The 20,915-nt window shown below is 42.9% G+C and overlaps 2 protein-coding genes across 12 annotated transcripts; one reads left to right on the top strand and one right to left on the bottom strand.

The window, feature by feature from the left end:
* Nucleotides 1-973: 973 nt before the first annotated feature.
* dph2 (diphthamide biosynthesis 2) lies at nucleotides 974-15,857 on the top strand. Of its 10 annotated transcripts, none has more exons than XM_086192118.1 (10): nucleotides 974-1,154; nucleotides 4,474-4,593; nucleotides 5,415-5,528; nucleotides 5,623-5,729; nucleotides 6,350-6,451; nucleotides 6,940-6,981; nucleotides 7,200-7,271; nucleotides 7,598-7,651; nucleotides 7,772-7,886; nucleotides 8,257-9,177. In XM_086192118.1, the coding sequence occupies exons 2-10, from the start codon at nucleotides 4,515-4,517 to the stop codon at nucleotides 8,310-8,312; spliced, it is 741 nt and encodes a 246-aa protein (XP_086048244.1). In that variant the 5' UTR covers nucleotides 974-1,154; nucleotides 4,474-4,514; the 3' UTR covers nucleotides 8,313-9,177. The 10 variants fall into 10 exon arrangements, with proteins under 10 accessions (XP_086048244.1, XP_086048245.1, XP_086048238.1 ...); XM_086192119.1 differs by having other exon boundaries at nucleotides 4,471-4,593; XM_086192121.1 differs by lacking the exon at nucleotides 974-1,154 and adding an exon at nucleotides 1,467-1,485.
* ncf2 (neutrophil cytosolic factor 2) lies at nucleotides 15,299-20,794 on the bottom strand. Of its 2 annotated transcripts, XM_086192122.1 has the most exons (16): nucleotides 20,774-20,794; nucleotides 19,994-20,187; nucleotides 19,704-19,786; nucleotides 19,397-19,505; nucleotides 18,891-19,025; nucleotides 18,502-18,609; nucleotides 18,294-18,353; nucleotides 18,059-18,102; nucleotides 17,520-17,661; nucleotides 17,299-17,364; nucleotides 17,044-17,098; nucleotides 16,836-16,879; nucleotides 16,535-16,683; nucleotides 16,337-16,448; nucleotides 16,132-16,249; nucleotides 15,299-16,048 (listed from the first exon to the last, which is right to left on the bottom strand). In XM_086192122.1, exons 2-16 carry the CDS (start codon nucleotides 20,165-20,167, stop codon nucleotides 15,957-15,959), a joined length of 1,491 nt encoding a protein of 496 aa, XP_086048248.1. In that variant the 5' UTR covers nucleotides 20,168-20,187; nucleotides 20,774-20,794; the 3' UTR covers nucleotides 15,299-15,956. The 2 variants fall into 2 exon arrangements, with proteins under 2 accessions (XP_086048248.1, XP_086048249.1); XM_086192123.1 differs by lacking the exons at nucleotides 19,704-19,786; nucleotides 20,774-20,794 and having other exon boundaries at nucleotides 15,301-16,048; nucleotides 19,994-20,149.
* Nucleotides 20,795-20,915: the final 121 nt, after the last annotated feature.

Below are 20,915 nucleotides of genomic sequence, written 5' to 3'. Positions count from 1 at the left end.
ACTGTGGAGAACCTGATCCCTACTTCAGTTATGAGCATCAGCAGTTCTGTGGAGAACCTGGTCCCTACACCAGCTCTGACCATCAGCAGTACTGTGGAGAACCTGGTCCCTACTTCAGTTATGAGCATCAGCAGTACTGTGGAGAACTGGGTCCCTACTTCAGTTATGAGTATCAGCAGTTCTGTGGAGAACCTGGTCCCTCCTCAAACTCCTATCATGAATGGATGGATCCTGACTTCTACTACACTGATGTTGGGGAGTACTACGAGAACATGGATCCCCACAGCTCCACTGACACTGAGCAGTAGAACACCTGCTGGTCCAACTGTGTCAGCACCATCTTCTCTGTGTGGACCAAGTTTATGTCTGTGAAGAGAGGCTTCATCCAACAGCCCACCATGAATTACACTGCTTCAATGATATTATCTGAATGAATATGAAATAAATTTGACATCTTTTTGAACCCTTATTCTATGTGTGTGTGTGTGTGTGTGTGTGTGTGTGTGTGTGTGTGTGTGTGAGAGAGAGAGAGATGTTAAAAAAAAAGACACATATCATCATTTTTTTCCCCTGAACATCCTGGAATTTGTGGTGAGGAGACAACTTGGGCACAAGGATCCAATGCATGGGCCGAGGCTCAAACCCAGAACCTTCCTGCTGTGAGGCCACAGTGCTCACCACTGCACCAATTTTGTCCTCAGAACTTTCAACGAGTTTGAAGTGTTTTTTCAAGAGGATTATTTGGGATGTGTACATTTTCAGAATGTGCTTGTACTATTTTGGACCACACTAACACAAAGAAAACAATGTCAAGTTGTGGTTATTTTCGTTATTATTCCATGATTTTACCAGTCAAGCCCACTTGGGAATGGATGTTCCTCCATGTGGCCCCTGAGCTGAATGAGTTTGACACCACTCAATTGCAGTGGGGGCTGTGCTTGCTACAGGCCCAGCACAGGTGGGACAACATGTCTCCTTGCCCCGCCCAAACCTGCACATGGCCGCTATTTGTCCGAAATGCGCACAAGAAAGTTTTCAAATGACTCACCTCTGAATTTATCTTCCCGTCAATGAGAGGAAGGCTCTGCCTCTGTTTTGTCGGTGGTGGGGAGTAGTAAAGGGGAGCCTGTGGTTTCATGAAGAAGAATCCAGAGGTGAGTTTCATGTGTGTTTCCAATCTGGGTTGCACTTTTGTGTGATGAGAAGCAAAGAAAAGCTTTGTCAACAGAGCAGAGATACGATAATGTGCTATGAAGCAGAATCTCTGTTTTAAACCAGTGGATTGAGAGATATTTTATTCTCATATGTCATATTATTATGACGCCATGAAAGTTAAGTGCAGTTAAAGTGAGACAAAAAATTATGCGTAAATATTTGTTTCACTGTAATATTCGGAGTCAAGACCGCTGTCGGTGGAAAAGTGCACATTGAACACAGGTTTTTGGTTGCAGGAACACACCTGACCCCTCTTTGGCTCATGAGCAGGTCAGCCTCCTGTATGATACAGAAATAGTCCATTTTCTTGACCTCGTATCTGGGCTCCATTTGAATCACCCTGGTGGTGGTAGTAGTTCGTGTAGTTGTACACACCAGGCATTTTGTGGTGGTAGGAGTACTGCCATGATAAATGTACCCTTAATAAACAGGGATTAGTGTTGTAATCCCTTTCGGTGGTCATGTAAAATATTTGATTCTCATGGAATATCTTCTCCTTTTAAGTAAAAAAAAAACCTATTTCGAGTGATCTCATTTCATTAGCGAGACGTCGTTAGCTTGTTTTGAGCCTGTTAGCATAAACTAAGGCAAGTCACTTGTATTCAGTCGTGAATAAACGTACTGGGCGCCAATTATCTGTCAGAGAGGAGTCTTTCCCAGGTTTAGGAATGAAGGAATTTACTCCTTGCTTCATTGTAGTCACCATTTCTTCTTTCTCAAGGCATCCATGGAAAAGACAAAATATAGGTTTCCTCTAACAGGATCCAAAAAAACACCGACAGGAAGGCCCTCTACACCTGGAGGTTTGCTCTTCTTCCTATTTCATAGCACTGCTTATTTCAGAGGACCAGCATCACCTTGCAGTGACAGGGCAGGGCCAGACCCTGAACAGTGTGGGTGTTGAGGGGAGTGGAAATAAGTAAGGTAGTGCAAGACAGCCAGGAGACCAGCATTATGTAAGGACAATATGACATTCAAAAATATAACACATACATAACAAATAACATAACATAGATAACAAATTTAGCACCAAACGCATTAAAAAATATCTCAACTTACTCTGGGCAGTGAGGAGTAAAACTCCTCCTGCTACCCTGGTTAGCATTTGTGAAGCTCACAGCATTTTCATTTACATGTGAACGCCTCACCCAGAATTAAGCCTGGATTATGCTTCTGCGTCCCGGCGACGGCGTAGGGTCGACGTACGCACTGAACATTCGAAGTTCTGCGTTGAGGGAACGCGTTGCTCTGCAATTCACCACCAAGCCAATAGGGGATGTGGCTGTGTCTTTGTATGGTTTTGGGGGCTCTTGTCAGATTCCAACCCAAAAGTATTGACAACAGAAAGTCCAGTGCTTTTCTTTGAACGACTGTTTGCTTTCATGAATCGAACTGTAAACTTTGAACATGACAAACATGACTTCTTGTGGCCATTTTCTTCCGGAGACGCCCATATTTGTCGTGGAGGTTCTTCCACCTCTTCATACATTCAGCAACCTCCTCTGAGCGGACCAATCACAGTCCTTAACGTTCACGTCATGACACGTCGACGCGACACGTAGTCAGGATTTTTTGGAGGTGCATGTTAGGCTATGGCGTAGGGTCCGCGTAGGGGTCTGTGTCGACGGGGTAGGCACGGTGTCGCCGTGACGCAGAAGCATAAACCAGGCTTTAGAGGAGGGGGGGTCATTGTGAGTTTCTGACAATTCCAGGCAGTTTTATGTGGTGGCTGTAAATTGCTGTGAAATGCTGGAAACCCTGAACTTTTAAGATTCAAAATGAATTTCTTTAGTTTCAGGAGTTACGGGAATTTTAAGTATTTAGTTCTCAGTATGTTGATGGTATTTTTCGAAATGTTTTGTGAGATCTGAGTTTCTGTGAGGGTCTGCACGGTGGTGCAGTGGTCAGCACTGTCCCCTCACAGCAAGAAGGTTGCGGGTTTGAGTCCCGGTTCGGGGACGGGATCTTTCTGTGTGGAGTCTGCATGTTCTCCCTGTTCCTGTGTGGGTTCTCTCTGGTACTCCAGCTTCCTCCCACAGTCCAAAGACATCAAGAGGGGACGAGGCTGATTGATACTCTAAACTGACCGTAGGTGTGACTGTGAGATTGAATGGTTGTCTGTCTCTATGTCGGCCCTGCGATGGACTGGTGACCTGTCCAGGGTGAACCCTGCCTCTCGCCCGTAGATGCTGGGATAGGCTCCACCCCCTCTGCGACCCTTAACCGAAATAAGCGGAAGACAATGGATAATAATAATGGGTGGTGTAGTGATCTGCCGCCTCACAGCAAGAAGTTTCGGGGTTCAAACTCGGGCAATGGAACTTTCGGTGTGGAGTTTGCATGTCCTCCCTGTGCTCCTGCACAGCAGAAGCAGTGGTCTGGTGCGAAATGATTAAATCTGGACGGTCTGGTCCATAATCCTCCACCGTTTACTTTTCCATATCTTTTTACAGAAAAAAAACTAAATAAAATAAAAACAACAACAAAAAAAACTTTTCCCGCTATTTTGTTACAGGGAGTGAAGACAGTCTCCTTCAATAAACAATGGAGCTTGTTAAATAAGTGACTGATGCATTGCCGCCACCATGTGGTCGAAAGCTGCATTGTAACTGAGCGTCTCATGCGTACCTCTGCTGTCTTCAGTTGATCACCTATGCAGTCCCACGGCCCTTGCGGCCCTATTGGCTGGTGGGAGCTCCACGTGGTGGTCTCTATAACCTCCTGTTGAATTTTCTTTAGGTCACACCTTTGACTTGGCAAACTTTTTTTTGGCAGTTCTTGTGTAGATAACTTTTTAATTAAACTTCCTAAAAGTGACCATCCCCTCTCAGGAAGAAAACCTTGTCTTCAAACTCTGGGCAGTCAGTCAGTACATACATTCCTTTTCTGTGGCTTCATGAAGGGGTAGAAGTACGTGTAAACACTAGGACGCGCACTTGCACGAATGAAGTCAAAAGAAGCGTTTCGGCTTTTATTTTGAAACCGCACACTACCTCGTGTCCTACGTCTTCCTGTTGGGGCCAAATAGAGCACCAAAGTACAAGAGCAACACGAATGACTTTGTTGAGGTGAACCTCCGTACCGGCGCAGTAGTTTAGACAATGGTGCTGACACGATGTCATACCCGATTAAAAGTATTTGCTCTCAACCGACCTGGAAAGTGGTTCGAACCGGCTTATAAACAAGGCAGGGCAAGTGGTGAACCGCTGCGTGTCTCCTCACCCACGTCTGGTTTGACAGCTGTCACCACCTCAGCAGGTTTCCCCTTCATCTCCGCTCCAACTGGTAACGACAGCGACATGCAGCCCCTGAGAGACCAAACTACTCTGGGACCGAAGAGGACGCTCCCTCCTTCTCCGAGACGGATGTCGGTCAGAGGTAAGCCGGTTTCTACTACTAATGAATCATATCTTACCTTCTATTGTAAAGAAATATTGTAGCTAAATAGTTGATGTGTTTCTTAATACCTTGCTCGACATTAGTTTTGAATGACTTAGTCTGAAAACGTGCGCAGCAACCCGCAACTTTCAACAGTCGTTGCACGTCATAACAAAGGTGTGCTGCTGCATCCACTCCGTCTCTACGCTCCAAGGAGCCGAGTGTCAAGTGCGTGTTCCTTCAAATGGGTTCTTAACACTGTTCAAGAACGAATCATTTCGATGTCTTCAGTCTGTTTCTAGACGCTTCTTTGCCTGCTTTCTGAAAATGTAAAGAAAGGAATAGTCCTCCAAGGGATGCGTCACATGACCGAAAATTCATTTTTTTTATTTTATCGTGTAAGTTGTTACCAGGGGACCCCCCCCCCCCCATGTTTAGGTTCTTCTTGTTCATTTCATTTCAATATTTTTAACGATCGGTAATATTGGTTCCATTGGTAACATCGGTACCATCGGTACCATTGATACTATCAGTATCGTTGGTACCATCAGTGCCATTGGTAACATTGGTTCCATTGGTACCATTGGTACTATCAATATTATCAGTGCCATCAGTACCACTGGTATCATCAGTGCCATCAGTACCATTGGTATCATCAGTGCCATCAGTACCATTGGTATCATCAGTACCATCAGTGTATGTTCATTATTATGTGCTTGCATGCGCTTCCATTATTCAGGGTATAAATGGTCAGTGCTTATTTCTTGCTGTGTCACTAAAGCATGACTCATCACTTCCATCTTCCAAACTTTTGATTTCAGAGTTCAGCACAGTGAAAACTCTCCAGTATGATATGAAACCAGTCATTCCACAAACGGAGGGCCGGGAGCTCTTTTTTGACACCCACATGGTGGTACAACTCTTGGAAAAAAATGGTTTGGGCTGCCTCTGTTATACATACTGGTGTCACAATGTCACCCTGCCTTTTTTTGTTTTTAACTGGTTTTAATATTGCACGTTGACCACAAGCAGGCTTCACCACTCAGCAAGCTGAGGTGATGGTTAAGGTCCTTGTGAGGATGACAACCTCTAATATGGATGCCATCTACAGTGACATGGTGACCAAAGTGCAGCAGGTGAGATGACCTTTGACGTCTGCGTATTTCATCATAATTTATTTAAAATATCAACAGGTACATACAAGGAATGTGATCACAAGGTTATTGTGAGAGGAACAGAGTCAAATTTCTCCTGGCTACTCTATAATCTTACCAGCTGGCCAGATGGAATGTTACTCGCATCCATAGGGATGTATTCCCCTTTTCCATCTGGGACACAGCCCGGAGAGAATTTTTTTTTCCATCGTCTCGGGAATGTGCAGACCAATCAGTGTTTGTTTGTTTTTTGGGGGGGGGGGGGGAGTATTTTTAGGGTGCAATTCAGCTGAGACTACAGCGAGACGTGCCTGCAAGTTTGAAAACAACGGCAGCCGCCGCGGAGCTAAACATGGATGCAGAAAAATGACACAGTGGTTCAATGTGCTCACCTCAGTATGAAGGCAGCAATGAATGTGTGGTGATGTGCGGGGAATCAGTGAGACTCCGTTCATTTGGATATCCCAATTTTCAACTTAGTTTCCCAAAGCTTCCGAGAAAACGTGGATCCTTCCGTTTGCCACCTTTTTTATTCATTCCGTGTGGACAATTGCAAATGCGTCACTTGACCTCCTTTCATTTTGATTGTGTGTGTTTGTCAGGAGATTTTGTTGCAGCGCATCATGTCGCAAATAGCAGCTGTAAAGAAAGATATGGTCATCCTGGAGAAGAGCGAGTTTTCCACGTTACTCATGGAGAACGAGGTACCTTCCTGTCAACAAAATCTTAAGAAAACGTTTTATCGAAGCTTGTCACCGTTCTGACGACCTCCCCACAGTCACACACCTGCACGCGCGCTTATTAAAACGCACTTGCCTCATCATCCATTTTGGATTCTTCGGGCGCCAACGCGTAACTGTGTGATGACATCACGAGAGTATCGCTCTCAGTGAGTTTAGAACAAAGCAACGTCTGGAATAGACGGACGTGTCAGACAACTGTAAGACCCAAGCTTTTGATTTCATCAGCAGGTCAAATCATGTCGAAAAAAATAAAATACTTAATATTCACAGTGTGACCGTACGATTACGATGAGCAGACATTTTTCATGGGATGAGATACCCTGGTAGTGCAGATGTGAAACACTGTGACTGCTGTACGCGTTGTGTTTATTTAGCGGCAGCACAGCAACTGAAAGTGCACGCTGAACATATTCCTCACATAACTCCCTTCAATTTTTGCAAAATTCCAGAAACTCAAGATCCATTTGGCGCAGCTAAACGTCCGACTGGCTGTAAGTTACAGTTGTGATTTACTTTGCTGTGTCAACTGGGGAGCCGTGGTTAAAAGATAATAGAAATTCTAAGTAAATTAATGATTTATAGCAGCAGCAGCATTTGAAATATAAGTTCATGAATATTTTCATTAAACTTTTGTCATGTGCATGTGATATTGAATAATGATTGAAGAACCTTCAAGATGATGATGATTAGAAAATGTTTGTCTCTCCAGGATGTGATGAATAAAGTTCGCTCAGACACCATCATGGACATGAACTTGGAGAAGAGTCACGTGAAAGAACTGGTAGGTGTTCGGTAACTTTGAATTGTGAATTCGTTTCATTTGTGTGTGGAGTTCACTCGTCTTTTAAGTCTCGTTCGATCTTGAAAAAAGTCACGGTGAGCTCCTTCCTGGAGCTGCCATTCTGTATTGGGATCAAAGTGATAACTGCAGACAGATGATTGATTTTAGCAAGAGTCATATTTTGATTTGACAGCGAAACACAGCTTGAAAAAAAAAGGCTTTTGTCTACTTATGGAATGTCCGTATGAATTTAAAAAAAAACAACCGAATTTCGATCGTGTCCTCAGTTCCTTTGTTCCTGCAGTCAACAGTGTTTCTGTTTTCAGAAAGCAGAGCACGAGAAGAAGCTTCTAGAAACACGAACCGAAATAATGGAAATGGTTTGTATGCGTTAGTTTAGCTTTATTTTGTTTCCGATTTGATTTTCCTCTGTAAACTTGTAGAGTTTGATTTTTCACGATGACGGCCACGAATGGCTGTCCAAACCTTTTTTTCTACAGACCGCAGAGCAAGAGCTTCACTTGACTCAGGCCAACATGAAGATAGACACTGAAGTGGCAGGTTTGAAGACCATGCTGGAGTCTCTTAAACTGGACACTATCAAATACCTCGCAGGTAGGAGATGTTGGAATTGCAGAATCATCCCAGCTCGGAGAACTTGAGCTGTCCGGGAAATGATTTATTCACTCGCGTCAAAAGTGAGAAACAGTGAAGGAGGGTTTACTTGTACACTTTAAAAAAGACGTTAGGTAATGAAATTTCAAGAATATGTCTCCAGTGAGACATTTAAAAAGAAAACATTATCAGTTAATCAAGTTTTAATGAAACTATATTCAGGTGTGAGCGCGCGTGTGAAATGTTCAAAAGAATAAATTTATCATTACGTAACAAATACTGCTCAGTAACATAAATACTTCAAAGAATGAAAGTATCTCAGACTGACTGCAAAAGAAGCAAGAAACTGACATTGTTGTTCTTGCCTCAGGGTCGGTGTTCACCTGTCTCACTGTCATGCTGGGTTTCTACCGTGTTTGGATGTAATCCGGACCAGGACTGACACCGTATATCCAGTCTTGTGGAGCTATGCGTCCTTTCAGAGACCATTCAAGGAACGATTCTCACTCACCTCAGACGTTATTTTGTTATTCTTAACTTTATCAATTTTTTTCCAGTCAAGTTTGTGTCTACCATTGCAAGTTAATAATTTGACCACTGTTTCTGAAGAAAAAAAGAATAAAAAATGTGTTCCACCTTGGATTTTGAAGACAGCTGTAACACAGTTTGGTGCAGTTTAATTGGTACATTAGACTACCATAAATGTATAAAACCTGTCTAAATACCACCTTATCCAAGGGTTATCCAAGCCTATCCCAGCAGCTTTTGGGAGTGAGGCGGGGTTCACCCTGGACAGGTCACCAGTCCATCACAGGGCCAACACATAGAGAAAGACAACCATTCACACTCACAGTCACACCTACAGTCAATTTAGAGTATCAATCAGCCTCGTCCCCTCTTGATGTCTTTGGACTGTGGAGGAAGCTGGAGTACCAGAGAGAACCCACACAGGAACAGGGAGAACATGGAGACTCACACAGAAAGATCCTGTTCTGGAGCCTGGAACCTTTTAACTGTGAGGCAACACTGTGGCACACAGCTTCTATGAATCTTAATGGTCCCCTACCAGCAGAGTTGGCTTGGGCTATCGTCATTGTCTGGTTCCTGAGGACCAATGAAGAGCTTTGGGACTTTGCCGACTGATTGTACATCAAATGCTGGCTTCGCAGAGCACCAGTGATTAAGGACAGAGCCAGGACTCGAACCCAGAACCTTCTTTCTGTGAGGCGACAGTGCTAACCACTGCACCACCGTGCCTTCCTACCATGTAATTTATTAAATGAAAATAAACTGGTATTTTGGTACCAAAATGGTTTGTTTCTGCTGTTTTTGCAGCCTCCTACAGTGTCACTACTCTTGGAGAAACATTCTAATAATCTCACTTTTACCCATAAATCAAACATCTGAAAATATGATTGACAAGTTCTGTTCTTAAAACTGTATTAGACATCTCTAGCTTAACCATGTAATTGTTTTTTTTCTGCTGTGCTGCTGTGTTCTTTAAAGTATGTGTATATATATATATATATATATATATATATATATATATATATATATATATATATATATATATATATATATATATATATATATATATATATATATATATATAATCTTTTAGTTTTACACATAATGGAGCAATCTGGGCAATCTTTTGTCTACATTTTGCCTGGCTGATCATAGGTCAAGACCTGAGGTTTCAACTTGTTGGAAATATCTCAAGTGCCTGTTAAACTGATGTAATTTCAAACCACTGAATTGTGAATCAACATTACCTTTGTTGTAAAAAAGATGTCTATGTTCCTGTGGACGGATAAATGAAGGCATTCATTTTTAGAGTGGTGTTGATGGGATAATTGTATTGTCACTAAGCTTTCAGTTTGTTCCAGTGGAATGTGGAAACGAATGTACGTTAAAAGGAAAAGGGGAACTTCCTTTAACTTTATTTCAATCGACAAGCGCAGTTCCTGATTGTTGCCTTTATTTTGACAAACCTATGACCCGGAAGTATTCCTTGACAGCGATACAGCTGTGATGAAACCTCTGGCTACACGTGTGTAGCTGACGTCGCCCCACGTTATTGAATTGTAAGTTAACATAATAATGGAGTTACTTGCGAAAATCGTTATAAGCTGCAGATAATTTTTTTTTAAATTACACGTGTTTAACGGAAACCCGTGGAGTCAAATTAGCTGCGGCTAAGCTAGCGGACTGCGGCACAGGAGAGATTGGTGAGTGTACGCAGTTATGAAATGATACGAAGTCAGTTTTTCATCGTCACTCCATCTGTCCGTTGTTTCCTGTCACAATGGAGGAAATGATGAAAAGCCTGGTTGGCGGACAGTAAAACGCGTATGTCCAAATGCGAGACATTTCAATAACGTTAGTAATGTTAGTTAATCTTACGTCACAATGTCTCTAGCTGCACTGAGACCTCATGCTTTGGTTTATCGTATTGATACAGGCGAAGCCCAGTGTCTCTTACGCTGGGATGGCTGATGCCTTCTGGAGCAGCTCGGAGGATGTGGTAAAACGTGGGGTTGACGTCATAAACAAAACCTGCACTCCTCTGGAAAAACTTGATGAGTTGTATGAGATCAAGACAACGTGTGACTTCATCGGTCAGCATCAATTTGAAAAGGTGGGAGTAACGTTATCTGAAGCTGTGGTAATGTGTCAGCCTGCGGTACATGCTGAAGCGAGTTAGAGAAGATGAGCTAAAGTTTGGCGTTAAATGTTTGCAGGTTGCTCTGCAGTTTCCTGATGACCTGCTGCTGGATTCGGCCGCAGTTGCAGCCGAGATCGAGAGAAACAGTGAAGCCAAGGTGTTCATTTTGGGAGATACATCCTACGGCAGGTATCTATGTGTCTATATATATATATATATATAGATAGATAGATAGATATATTTTAAAAATTGTTTGTTATGTCGACATGCAGCACTTGGTCATATTTTCATTGAGTGGATTCTTAGCACAGAGTAATTTGTATGAGGAGGAAAAGATGCAGTAGCTCGTAGTTTCATGTGATCTTAATCATAGCAGAGGTATGTTGAACAATTTTTTTCTCACCTTGTGGCATTCTCTTAAATTTCAGATTTATGAAGCATAGTGAACGTATATGGCAGCCAGAACTAAATTTGAATCACGATCAACGTAACACATTAGTCAGTTTTCAAGAGTGTGGGTGAGAGAGAGAGAGCATTAGAGACAGACAGACAGACAGAGTGATGGACTCTGGCCCTGTGCACACTTGGTATTAAGACCTGTCATGATGTAATCCGATGCAGAGTGTGTTCACACACGTGATCTGACTTCACTTTACTGCCCAGTACGTATGTAAACACACTGGATACTTCTGTTTGCAACATTTTAATTGACACATTTACCGGACCCGGTGGTCGACAGTTTCATTGGTACAAGCAGTACTTGCAAGTACTGCGCTCAAAACCTGAAGAGATGAGACACATTCATGTATTGCTGTTCATCCTTTAGATAAACTCATCCACTCAGTCGAGAGATGGTGGAGACCCTTTCGCTCGTCAGGGACGAGCAGAGGAGAGAGAACCACAAAATGCTTGTTTCTAACGAACGATCACGCTGAAGATGTTTGTTGCAGCCATGATGTTGTAGTTCTGTGAGCTCTCACATGATGAGATGTTGTCATAATGTGATGCTGTTCGCACCCTCAGAAGTGGGTTTTTTTTCCACCTCAAAAAAAGGACTTTAGCTGACGATGCATTTCTTCAATGTGACCCAGAATGCATTTGCGTAGACACGACTGCATGAATGTGGCCTCATGTGGCCCTGACCACCTACGAATGTAGTTTCAGTGTGATCGAGTCTCAGGGACGTATGCAAGACCAGTTGAGGGAGATATCAAGTCTGGTGTTTGACAAAAGGTGATGGGCATGCAGAAAAACATTCCAAACTCTGTGTGACAGTTGCTGTGTCGATGAGGTAGCTGCTGAACATGCTGGAGCGGACTGCATCGTGCACTACGGCAGCACTTGTCTCAGCCCGTCCAAAAGGTTGCCTTTAATGTATATCTTTGAGAAAGGAGTGGTGGACCTGGACAAGTGCGCGGCTTGCTTCAGAGAATTTTACCCTGACACTCAGACTCATATCATCATCCTGTATGACGTCAACTACTCCCATGTTATCGGTAAGCCATCGCACACGGACTTTGGTTCACCTCCAGTACAAAACAAGACTGCCCAAATACATTAAATGGTCATGTCTTAACAGTCTGATTGTTTTTGTTTCTCAGACGATGTCACGGCACTCCTTTCATCCGAGTATCCAAACCTGGTTGTTTCAGAACTTGTTGTGGAAGGGGATCGATGCTACAGTCAAGGCCAGATTAAAAGGAAACAGTACGACTGTCTGTCAGAGCAAGACAACATCCACGTTATTTATGAGTTCGGAAGGCAGGTTTCCCTGAAAAGTGGATTGAGCATAACAGATTATTCGATGTTCTATATCGGCCAAGAGGGAGCAACCTTGCGCAACTTCATGATGACGTGGAATCGCTGCTCATTTTGCTCCTTTGATCCCACATCGATGACGGGGGCCAGGGAGACGGCCGCTGTCAGCCGTGCCCTGATGAAGCGGTATTATGCCATAGAGAGGGCCAAAGACGCCAACGTGGTTGGCATCCTGGTCGGCACTTTGGGCGTGGCCAACTACCTGTCCATAATCCAGCAGTTGAAGGAGACCATCCACAGAGCTGGGAAGAAAAGCTACATGTTTGCTATGGGGAAGCTCAATGTAGCTAAACTGGCAAACTTTATGGAAATTGATGTTTTTGTTTTAATCGCTTGTCCTGAGAACTCGCTTTTGGACTCCAGTAAGTTTTTCAGACCTGTGGTAACACCGTTTGAGATGGACATGGCGTGCAACAGGAACAGGGAGTGGTCTGAGGAGTACGTCACTGACTTTCAGCATCTCCTGCCAGGTTTGATCAGCCTTTACTTACATCGCAAATCAATAACTCAGCATATCCGTACTTCCTCTGTGCTAAATCAAATGAATGTTTTGTCTTTTTAGCCACGATAGATTAGAAAAAAGTAGTTTTAGTTTGTGGCAGTTTTCATAAAGAGATGCCTTGAAAGCAGTCTTCCTGGCGCCGCTTCCAGCCATGAAAATCTCAGACAACAGCTCTCTTGGCATGATAGTGTTGAAATAATCTGTTACAGGAAATTTATATAAAACTGGTCTGTATAATAAAGTTAAAAGGCTTTTTTTTAATTGAATTTTTTCAGAAATAGAGTGGATGTTACATCATAAATCTGGAATTGACTTAATTACACTTTAAATGGTTTGGTCCAGTGAAAATCAAGAGCCAGTTATACTTTTGAGTCTGCTTTTGTATATTTCCAAATATACATAATTCTGTAGTTTTAATCAGCCATTTTGTAAAATCAGCTGGTTCCTGGATGGTCATACGTGTGCTTGTGATGTATTACATTATTTTAATCTCAAACTTTCTAGGTGGACAGAGTCATGTGCCTTTGCCTGATTGGCAGAAGAAATGCGATGAGACAGATGTGTCCTTAATCACTGGTGCTCTGCGAAGCCAGCATTTGATGGACAATCAGTCGGCAAAGTCTCAAAGCTCTTCGTTGGTCCTCAGGAACCAGACAATGACGATAGCCCAAGCCAATTCTGCTGGTAGGGGACCATTAAGATTCATAGAAGCTGTTTGATGTATTTCCAATGCAGTGTTGCCTCACAGTTAAAAGGTTCCAGGCTCAAATAAGCTCACTTGCCCTGTTAAGGGTCCCAGGGGGCTGGAGCCTATCCCAGCAGCTTTTGGGAGTGAGGCGGGGTTCACCCTGGACAGGTCACCAGTCCATCACAGGACCAACACATAGAGACAGACAACCATTCACTCTCACAGTCACACCTAGTCTTGATGTCTTTGGACTGTGGGAGGAAGCTGGAGTACCAGAGAGAACCCACACAGGAACAGGGAGAACATGCAGACTCACACAGAAAGATCCTGAACCTGGAACCTTCTTGCTGTGAGGCCACAGTGCTGACCACTGCACCAACGTGCCACCAAGAGGATGAATCTAAATCAAATCAAAATTTGGTGTGACCACCTTTTGCCTTCAAAAACAGCATCAAATCTTCTGGGTACACTTGCGCACAGTTTTTGAAGGAACTCAGCTGGTAGGTCATTCCAGACATCTTGGAGAACTAACCACAGATCTGGTGTGGATGTAGTCTTCCTCAAGTCCTTGTGTCTCCTCATGTAATCCTAGGCACAGTTGATGATGCTGAGATCAGGGCTCTGTGAAGGCCACGCCATCACTTCCAGGACTTCTTTACCCTGAAGACACTTCTTAATGAAGTATCTATGTTGGGGGTCGTTGTCCTGCTGCAGAATGAATTTGGGGCCAATCATACATCTCCTGATGTCATTGCATGATGGATAAGTATCTGCCTGTATTTCTCAGCATTGAGGACACCATTAATTCTGACCAAATCTCCAAATCCATCTGCTGAAATGCAGCCCCAAACTTGCAAGGAACCTCCGACATGTTTCACTGTTGCCTGCAGACACTCATTATTGCACCGCTCTCCAGCCCTTCGGCGAACAAACTGCCTTCTGTGACATCCAAATATTTCAAATTTAGACTCATCAGTCCAGAGCACCTGCTGCACGCCAGGTCCTATGTTTTCATGCATGGTTGAGTGGCTTGGCCTTCTTTCCATATCGGAGGTATGGCTTTTTGGCTGCAACTCAGCCATGAAGACCACTTCTGGCCAGACTTCTCCCAGGCAGTAGATGAGTATACCTTGGTCCCACTGGTTTCTACCAGTTCTGAGCTGATGGCACCACTGGTCGTCTCCTGATTTTGAAGGGAAATAAACTTGATGTATTTTTCCATCTGCTGTTTCCTTGGCCGACCACTGCGTCTACGGTCCTCAACGTGACCCGTTTCTGTGTGCTTTTTCGAAAGAACTCGAGAGCACATCTTGAAACACCAGTCTGCTTTGAAATGTTTGTCTGGGCGAGCCTTGCTGATGCAGTATGACTACCTTGTGTCGTGCTGCTGTGCCCAGTCTTGCCCTAGTGTATACCCTGTGACATGAAACGGTCTCCCACAGCCTCACCTTGCTTGCAGAGTTTGGCTGTTCCTCACCCAGTTTTAAGGACCCTTCACAGCTGTTTCTGTTTGAGTTAATGACTGTGTGTCTGCCTCCATGTGACATTGATGAGCTTTAACACCTGTTGGTGCAATACACTTGACTACAATCCCTAAGAGTCTCTGACTTTTTGCAAGTGTACCTACAAGGATTGATGCTGGTTTGAAGGCAAAGGGTAGTAACACCAAATACTGATGGAATTTAGATTTTGCTTTTGTTTGCTCACTTTGCACTTTGTAAATAAATAAAAAAAATAAACAACCATTATTTATATTTTTGAAAACATTCTTAGTTTACAGCATTTTTTCGCACCTGCCTAAAACATTTGTACAGTTGTGTGTCTGTATATGTATGTATATATACATAGCTAAGATTTATATACATACAGATTTAATTTATATCTAAAAAAGTCAAACAAAAACACTTGTTTAATTTGTACAAACACAGAATCAAGCCTCCAACTGCCTTACTGTTACACCACAAACGTTTGTTGTCTTGTTCCAGCATCTTTTCTAGGGACTCGTAGCTGGCGCGGCCTAGAGCAAAAGTTGGGAGAGACGCCTGTGGTGAAGGCAGTAGAGGGCAGGAGAGGCCTTGCCATCGCTTATGAAGAAGAAGGAACACAATCACAGTACTAAAAGTCTACATTTCATCCACGGCGTCTGCTACACACCATTTAATCGAGCCCGCACACAGGTATTTTATCTGTTCTGTTTGTAGTCACTGGAAACAAACTAATATAAATATTTTATACAACTTGTCACACTTGTTCCGTGTTGTAATCTGAATAATTGTCAAAATAAAGACATCATTCCTAGAGTATTGTGGTTGTGTATTCTTGAGACATTTAAGCATAAGCCATAAATATGCAGTATATTTCATATTATTAGTTGTCAGATTTGCATCTGACAAGTCACTGTCCATTCATTGGAGCTTCCTCCACGAAGGCCGCAGGAAAAATCCCGGTCTGTCCATTACACTGTCCTTCCAGCCAATCCTCGTTAACTACAGAAGAAGAAAGGAAATCCGATAATTGCTGCGTACTGGGGGATGTTTGCATATAAACGGCTGAAAGACTGCTTCTTCACCTTTACAGAGGAGCGTGATCGTGTCCCCCTGGTTGAAGTTCAGATCCTCGCGATTTGAAGATTCGTAGGAGTGGAGTGCCACATACTGAATCTCATGCTGGGGTTTCGCCATGTTTTGCTGAAACCACCAAACACACACACAAACAGGAATGTCAGTGTATACAAATAAATGTACACATATAGATAGATATGACAATGCACATACCTCTGTTATGTAGCACCACATTGTGATGCGCCCATGGTCGGCCTGACTCCACACACTTTCCATGTCTGTGTCAGCATCGATCCGGCTGTGTCCGCTTGTGTCCAGGGTTAAACTAGATTGAACAAAAAGGATCCAATTTTACCCTCCACCTGAAATACAAGCAGCTGATGAAACCGGGAGATTCAGAGTGCCTCGCACCTCAGTGTGATGGAGTTTGAAGACACGTTCAATTTCTTACTAATTTTATCTATCAGCGTTGCATATGGAGCCCCAGGTGTCAGCAAGACCGCGAAGGTAAATGTGTGGTAGACTTTGATGATGCAGGGATTGTCAGCAGACGGCGCATCCTGGCAGGAGAAAGTAGGAGGAAAAAGGGAAAATTCAGTGAAATTGGATCATCTCAGGCAAATCCACCCTAAAACCCTTTCACGTGCGTTTTTGTTCTGAGTTGTAATTATTCATCATGTTATGACCGGTGCGAGGCCGAATCCATGTGTACCTCACTCTGAACGTCCCCATTGCCGGTCTCTCCGGGAGTAAGACCTTAAATACAGAACACAGAATAAGGTTCATTATTTTCAAGTATTTCTTGAAGTGCCTGAAATATTTTTATAATTTTTTTTATTATAATTGTTAATTATCTCTATTTTCAGTCGGAGGACGTTTGTCTGATGGAAATTTGGACATGTCAGATAAAGAAAAAAAACCTTGATTCCTTTTCGGTCGGTTTGGCGGTTCTCGACTCCGTGGTTCAGATCCTTCCTGTTGATGTGTTCCAAATGTTACCGTTATTCATACAGATGTACAGTATATGTGAGTACATAACAAAGCAATAATAGATTAAGTTAAGCAACTCGTCCATTTTTAAATAAACAAAAATGTTGACTACTGGATCGCTGCTACACAGTGTCTTCATATTTTGCAAAGTCTGCGGAACATAAAGCCATGAAGTAATTTTTCACCTTCATCTGCTTCGAATCCAAGGAGATTTCCAAATGTTGAAGGTAATTGTAGGGCACAAGTCCCTTCTGAAATTAAATGGCAAGTTGAATTGTTGACATTGAATAATTTGATAGGACATGAATTTCATAGGAAAGTAAACCATCATAAGATGCATGAGCAGAAGCCCATAAACGGCAGCAACGTTCTCTGTGTCGCTCTGATTTTATCTGTACTGTCTTACTCTTCCGTTGAAGACCACAGACGCCCAGTTGTCGGAACCTTTCTGTAGGACGAACACAATATTTCCCGGCACCACAGCCAATTCGTCACTAGTCGCAGGAACAAACTCATACAGGACAGTGTGAGGTTCACCTTCCAGAGCCCTGCGAGCAGAGGAGAGAGATGTGGGGACACTGATGTCATCTTCAGTTGAAATAATGGCAGCTGTCATTAGTGACTGGCATTGAGACATCTTTCACGCGCTTTCTATGTTAGAATTACAGAGATTCCTTTTGCTGTAATAATGACTACACATAATTTAAAAAATATTTTCTCCTTTTAATACAGTATGATTTCAAATATCTTACTTTTTTTTATTTTATTTTCTACACTAAAAGCAGATCTTTGCCATTTTGCTCACCTGACGTAACCAGATTGGCTTCTGTTTGTTAGTATGAGAAACATCATAAAATGTAACATATTGAAGGTAATATAACCACAAACCAAGTAGAATGTAGGCACCCTCACAGGTATAATTCCAATAACATAGAGCTGGTCTACCTTAGCACCTCAGGTTCCTTTGGATGAGCAGGACCATTGTCAACCTGACGAACAGAAAAGTCGCATTGGACACGTCAATAAACTCTGTAACTGTTGATGTGTTAAATGTTCATGATAAAAACGGCGTTCCTAATGTGACAAATGTTGGTGTCACTGAGGAGCTTCAACCTTGAACGGCAGTGCCAGTGGACTGTGGCTGCCGATTGGCTACAATGAACAAGGTCTAAAACAACACCTGAGGCTGTAAGGGGGCGAATCCAGAGAAGTCGTCCTGAGGAATGACTGAGGCAACAACCTAAAGACCAGAAAAGTGAAGGTTATGCGGTAGATGTCGAAAGCTATGCGAGTGTCGTATCAAGATCAAGTTGTACTGAAGTGGATGAGCTTTACCGGCCTCAGTTTAAAGGAGCTCATTATGAATACACGATCCAGTCAAATATTACCTTTGCCTTTCCAAGGTAGTCCTTCCTCTCCAGCTCAGCAACGTAGTGCTTATTTGGCTTGAAGAGCTCTTTTGACGGGAACTCTACCAGTCTGAAAAGTCTCTGTTTCTGTAGGCGAAATTTCATAAGAAGAATTTAAAAAACAACCCACAACTGACATGGAAGACAATTGACATTTAAATGCAAATATCACTGCGTATAGTCACATGTGTTGAATACAATTTTTTTTTTTTACGCTACATGATCAGTTTCCCATTTCCTGCCCCTAACTTGTCATGAATGCAACCACATTGATTAATGGTACAAAATGTGTTACTGATTGTGTAAGACTTTTGTCCAAAAAAAAGAGCACAATGTGCGTCCAGAGAATGCGCATTGATCATGACGACCAGGGTAGACTGCAGAGCTTTGTCGATGATGGTGAGCTTGGTTTCGGTCTTGTAGTTGAGAGCCTTCAACAGGTTCTTCTGTGCTTCTTCCCAGTGATCCATCTGAGCCTCAGCCAGGGCCATGTTGTTGAGAATCTGTGGCACCACACGTGTGAAATGTATGACCCGAACCGAAAATGTGTGAAGTTTCATTGTGCTATTCAAAACAGCTAAAAAAACAGAGGAAAAGAAACACTGCAAAAACAACTGTAACGTCAGGTAGTACTCAGAGGAAGTGACAAATCTGTCCTGCCTATGTCCAGCTAATTGTTGCACACCTCATTGTATAAATTTTTTTTTTTTCAAAGAAGAAACTGCGGTTAAATGTCAGGATACCAGTGAACAAATAGAAGCCTCTCAGTAAACTCTACCCCAAATATTAACCGAAGTCTAAAATGAGTGCTGAAAAGATTCAAAGGCATTTGTCGTAAGGTTGCAGAAGGTGTGTTGAGCTCTGCACTTCTTACCTCACAAGCATACAATTTGTGTCTGAGACCGAGAGCTTTGTAATCAATCAGCTGGTTGCCTCTTAGAGCCTTGAAGGAGTGCTGGAAATCAGCTAAACACTCCTCGTACCTTTGAAAGGGAAGGATCAAGTTAAACACTTTTACTTTCAAGAACCACCAAAAAAAGAAAAAAGAAAAGACGAGAGCAGTGATTTTCAACTGTTGTGATAATCAGAATCTGAATTGTCTGATGGACATTTTTGGTATTCAAATTTTAAAATATGAAATTGAACGTGGCCTTTGTAGGGAGACTGCTGATTTGTCCTGCCTCTGCTTTTTGTAAAAGATGATTCCTCTTTGGAAGAAGGCAACGGCCAAATGTCCGTCCTTGCTTATGCTGCAATCAAACGCCTGAGAAAAAGAAGACAACGTGGTAACTTCCCCATGAAGAACCAGAAATGGTTCGCTCTACTTCTTCTTTCTCAGTGACTTGCAGTTTCAGTCAGCAGCATATGACAGCATTTCATTTTAATCCGAACAGATATTTGCTGTGTAATGTTACAAAATCAGTTTCAGAGAGTTGTTAAGAGAAATGTTAAGGGTGTTTTTAGCCAGTACCTTTTCAGCTGCATCCAGATCCTTGTTGAGGAGATGAAGACAACCAATGTCAAAACAAATTTTGGAGTTTGGCTCTTGGATCGACAAGAAAATCCTGAGGGCTTCGGTGAAATCCTGTCTATCAACACAGGTTACAGCCTCATCCCACTGCCGAAGAGTGTCCACAAACGACATGCTTGCTGGTTGGGACTATCCTGGGTCACAGACCAAATGAAGGAAGCACCTCTGATTTGTAACAGCAAAGTCAGGAAGTATGATGACATTGCTGTTGGTACACCAACACTACCATTGGTTCATCAACACTTCCACTGGTACATCAACACTTCCACTGGTACATCAACACTTCCACTGGTACACCAACACTATACGACCACCTTTTAAGACATATGAATTTTTCTTTCCCTTCTATGAGTGTCTGTCGTACAGCAACTCTAAACTTGTGTGTGTGTGTGTGTGTGTGTGTGTGTGTGTGTGTGTGTGTGTGTGTAGGCTAGTGTCCATATCACATTCTCCACTCATAAATAATTGTATGATTAATGCAAAGACCTATAAAAAAGTAACCCTTAATGGACACGCAGGATAGAAAACGGATGGATGTTTTCATTTCTGCCATATTCATCATAAATTATGATCCATCCATCCATCTATTTTCTTCCACTTATTCCTGTGAAGGGTCATGGGGGGGTGGAGCCTAACACTGCAGTTTTCAGGCATGAGGTGGGGTCCATCTCAGGACCAACACAGAGACAGACAACCATTCACACTCACAGTCACACCTACAGTCAATTTAGAGTATCAATCAGCCTCGTCCCCTCTTGATGTCTTTGGACTGTGGGAGGAAGCTGGAGTACCAGAGAGAACCCACACAGGAACAGGGAGAACATGCAGACTCCACACAGAAAGATCCTGTGCTGGAGCCGGG

This window comes from Aulostomus chinensis, chromosome 21, assembly GCF_037954235.1.
Source record: "Aulostomus chinensis isolate RoL2024-O1b breed Wild chromosome 21, RoL_Achi_v1.0, whole genome shotgun sequence".
Taxonomy (NCBI): domain Eukaryota; kingdom Metazoa; phylum Chordata; class Actinopteri; order Syngnathiformes; family Aulostomidae; genus Aulostomus; species Aulostomus chinensis.
Note: the sequence above shows the minus strand (reverse complement) of the source record. Positions and strands in the feature narration are given on the sequence as shown.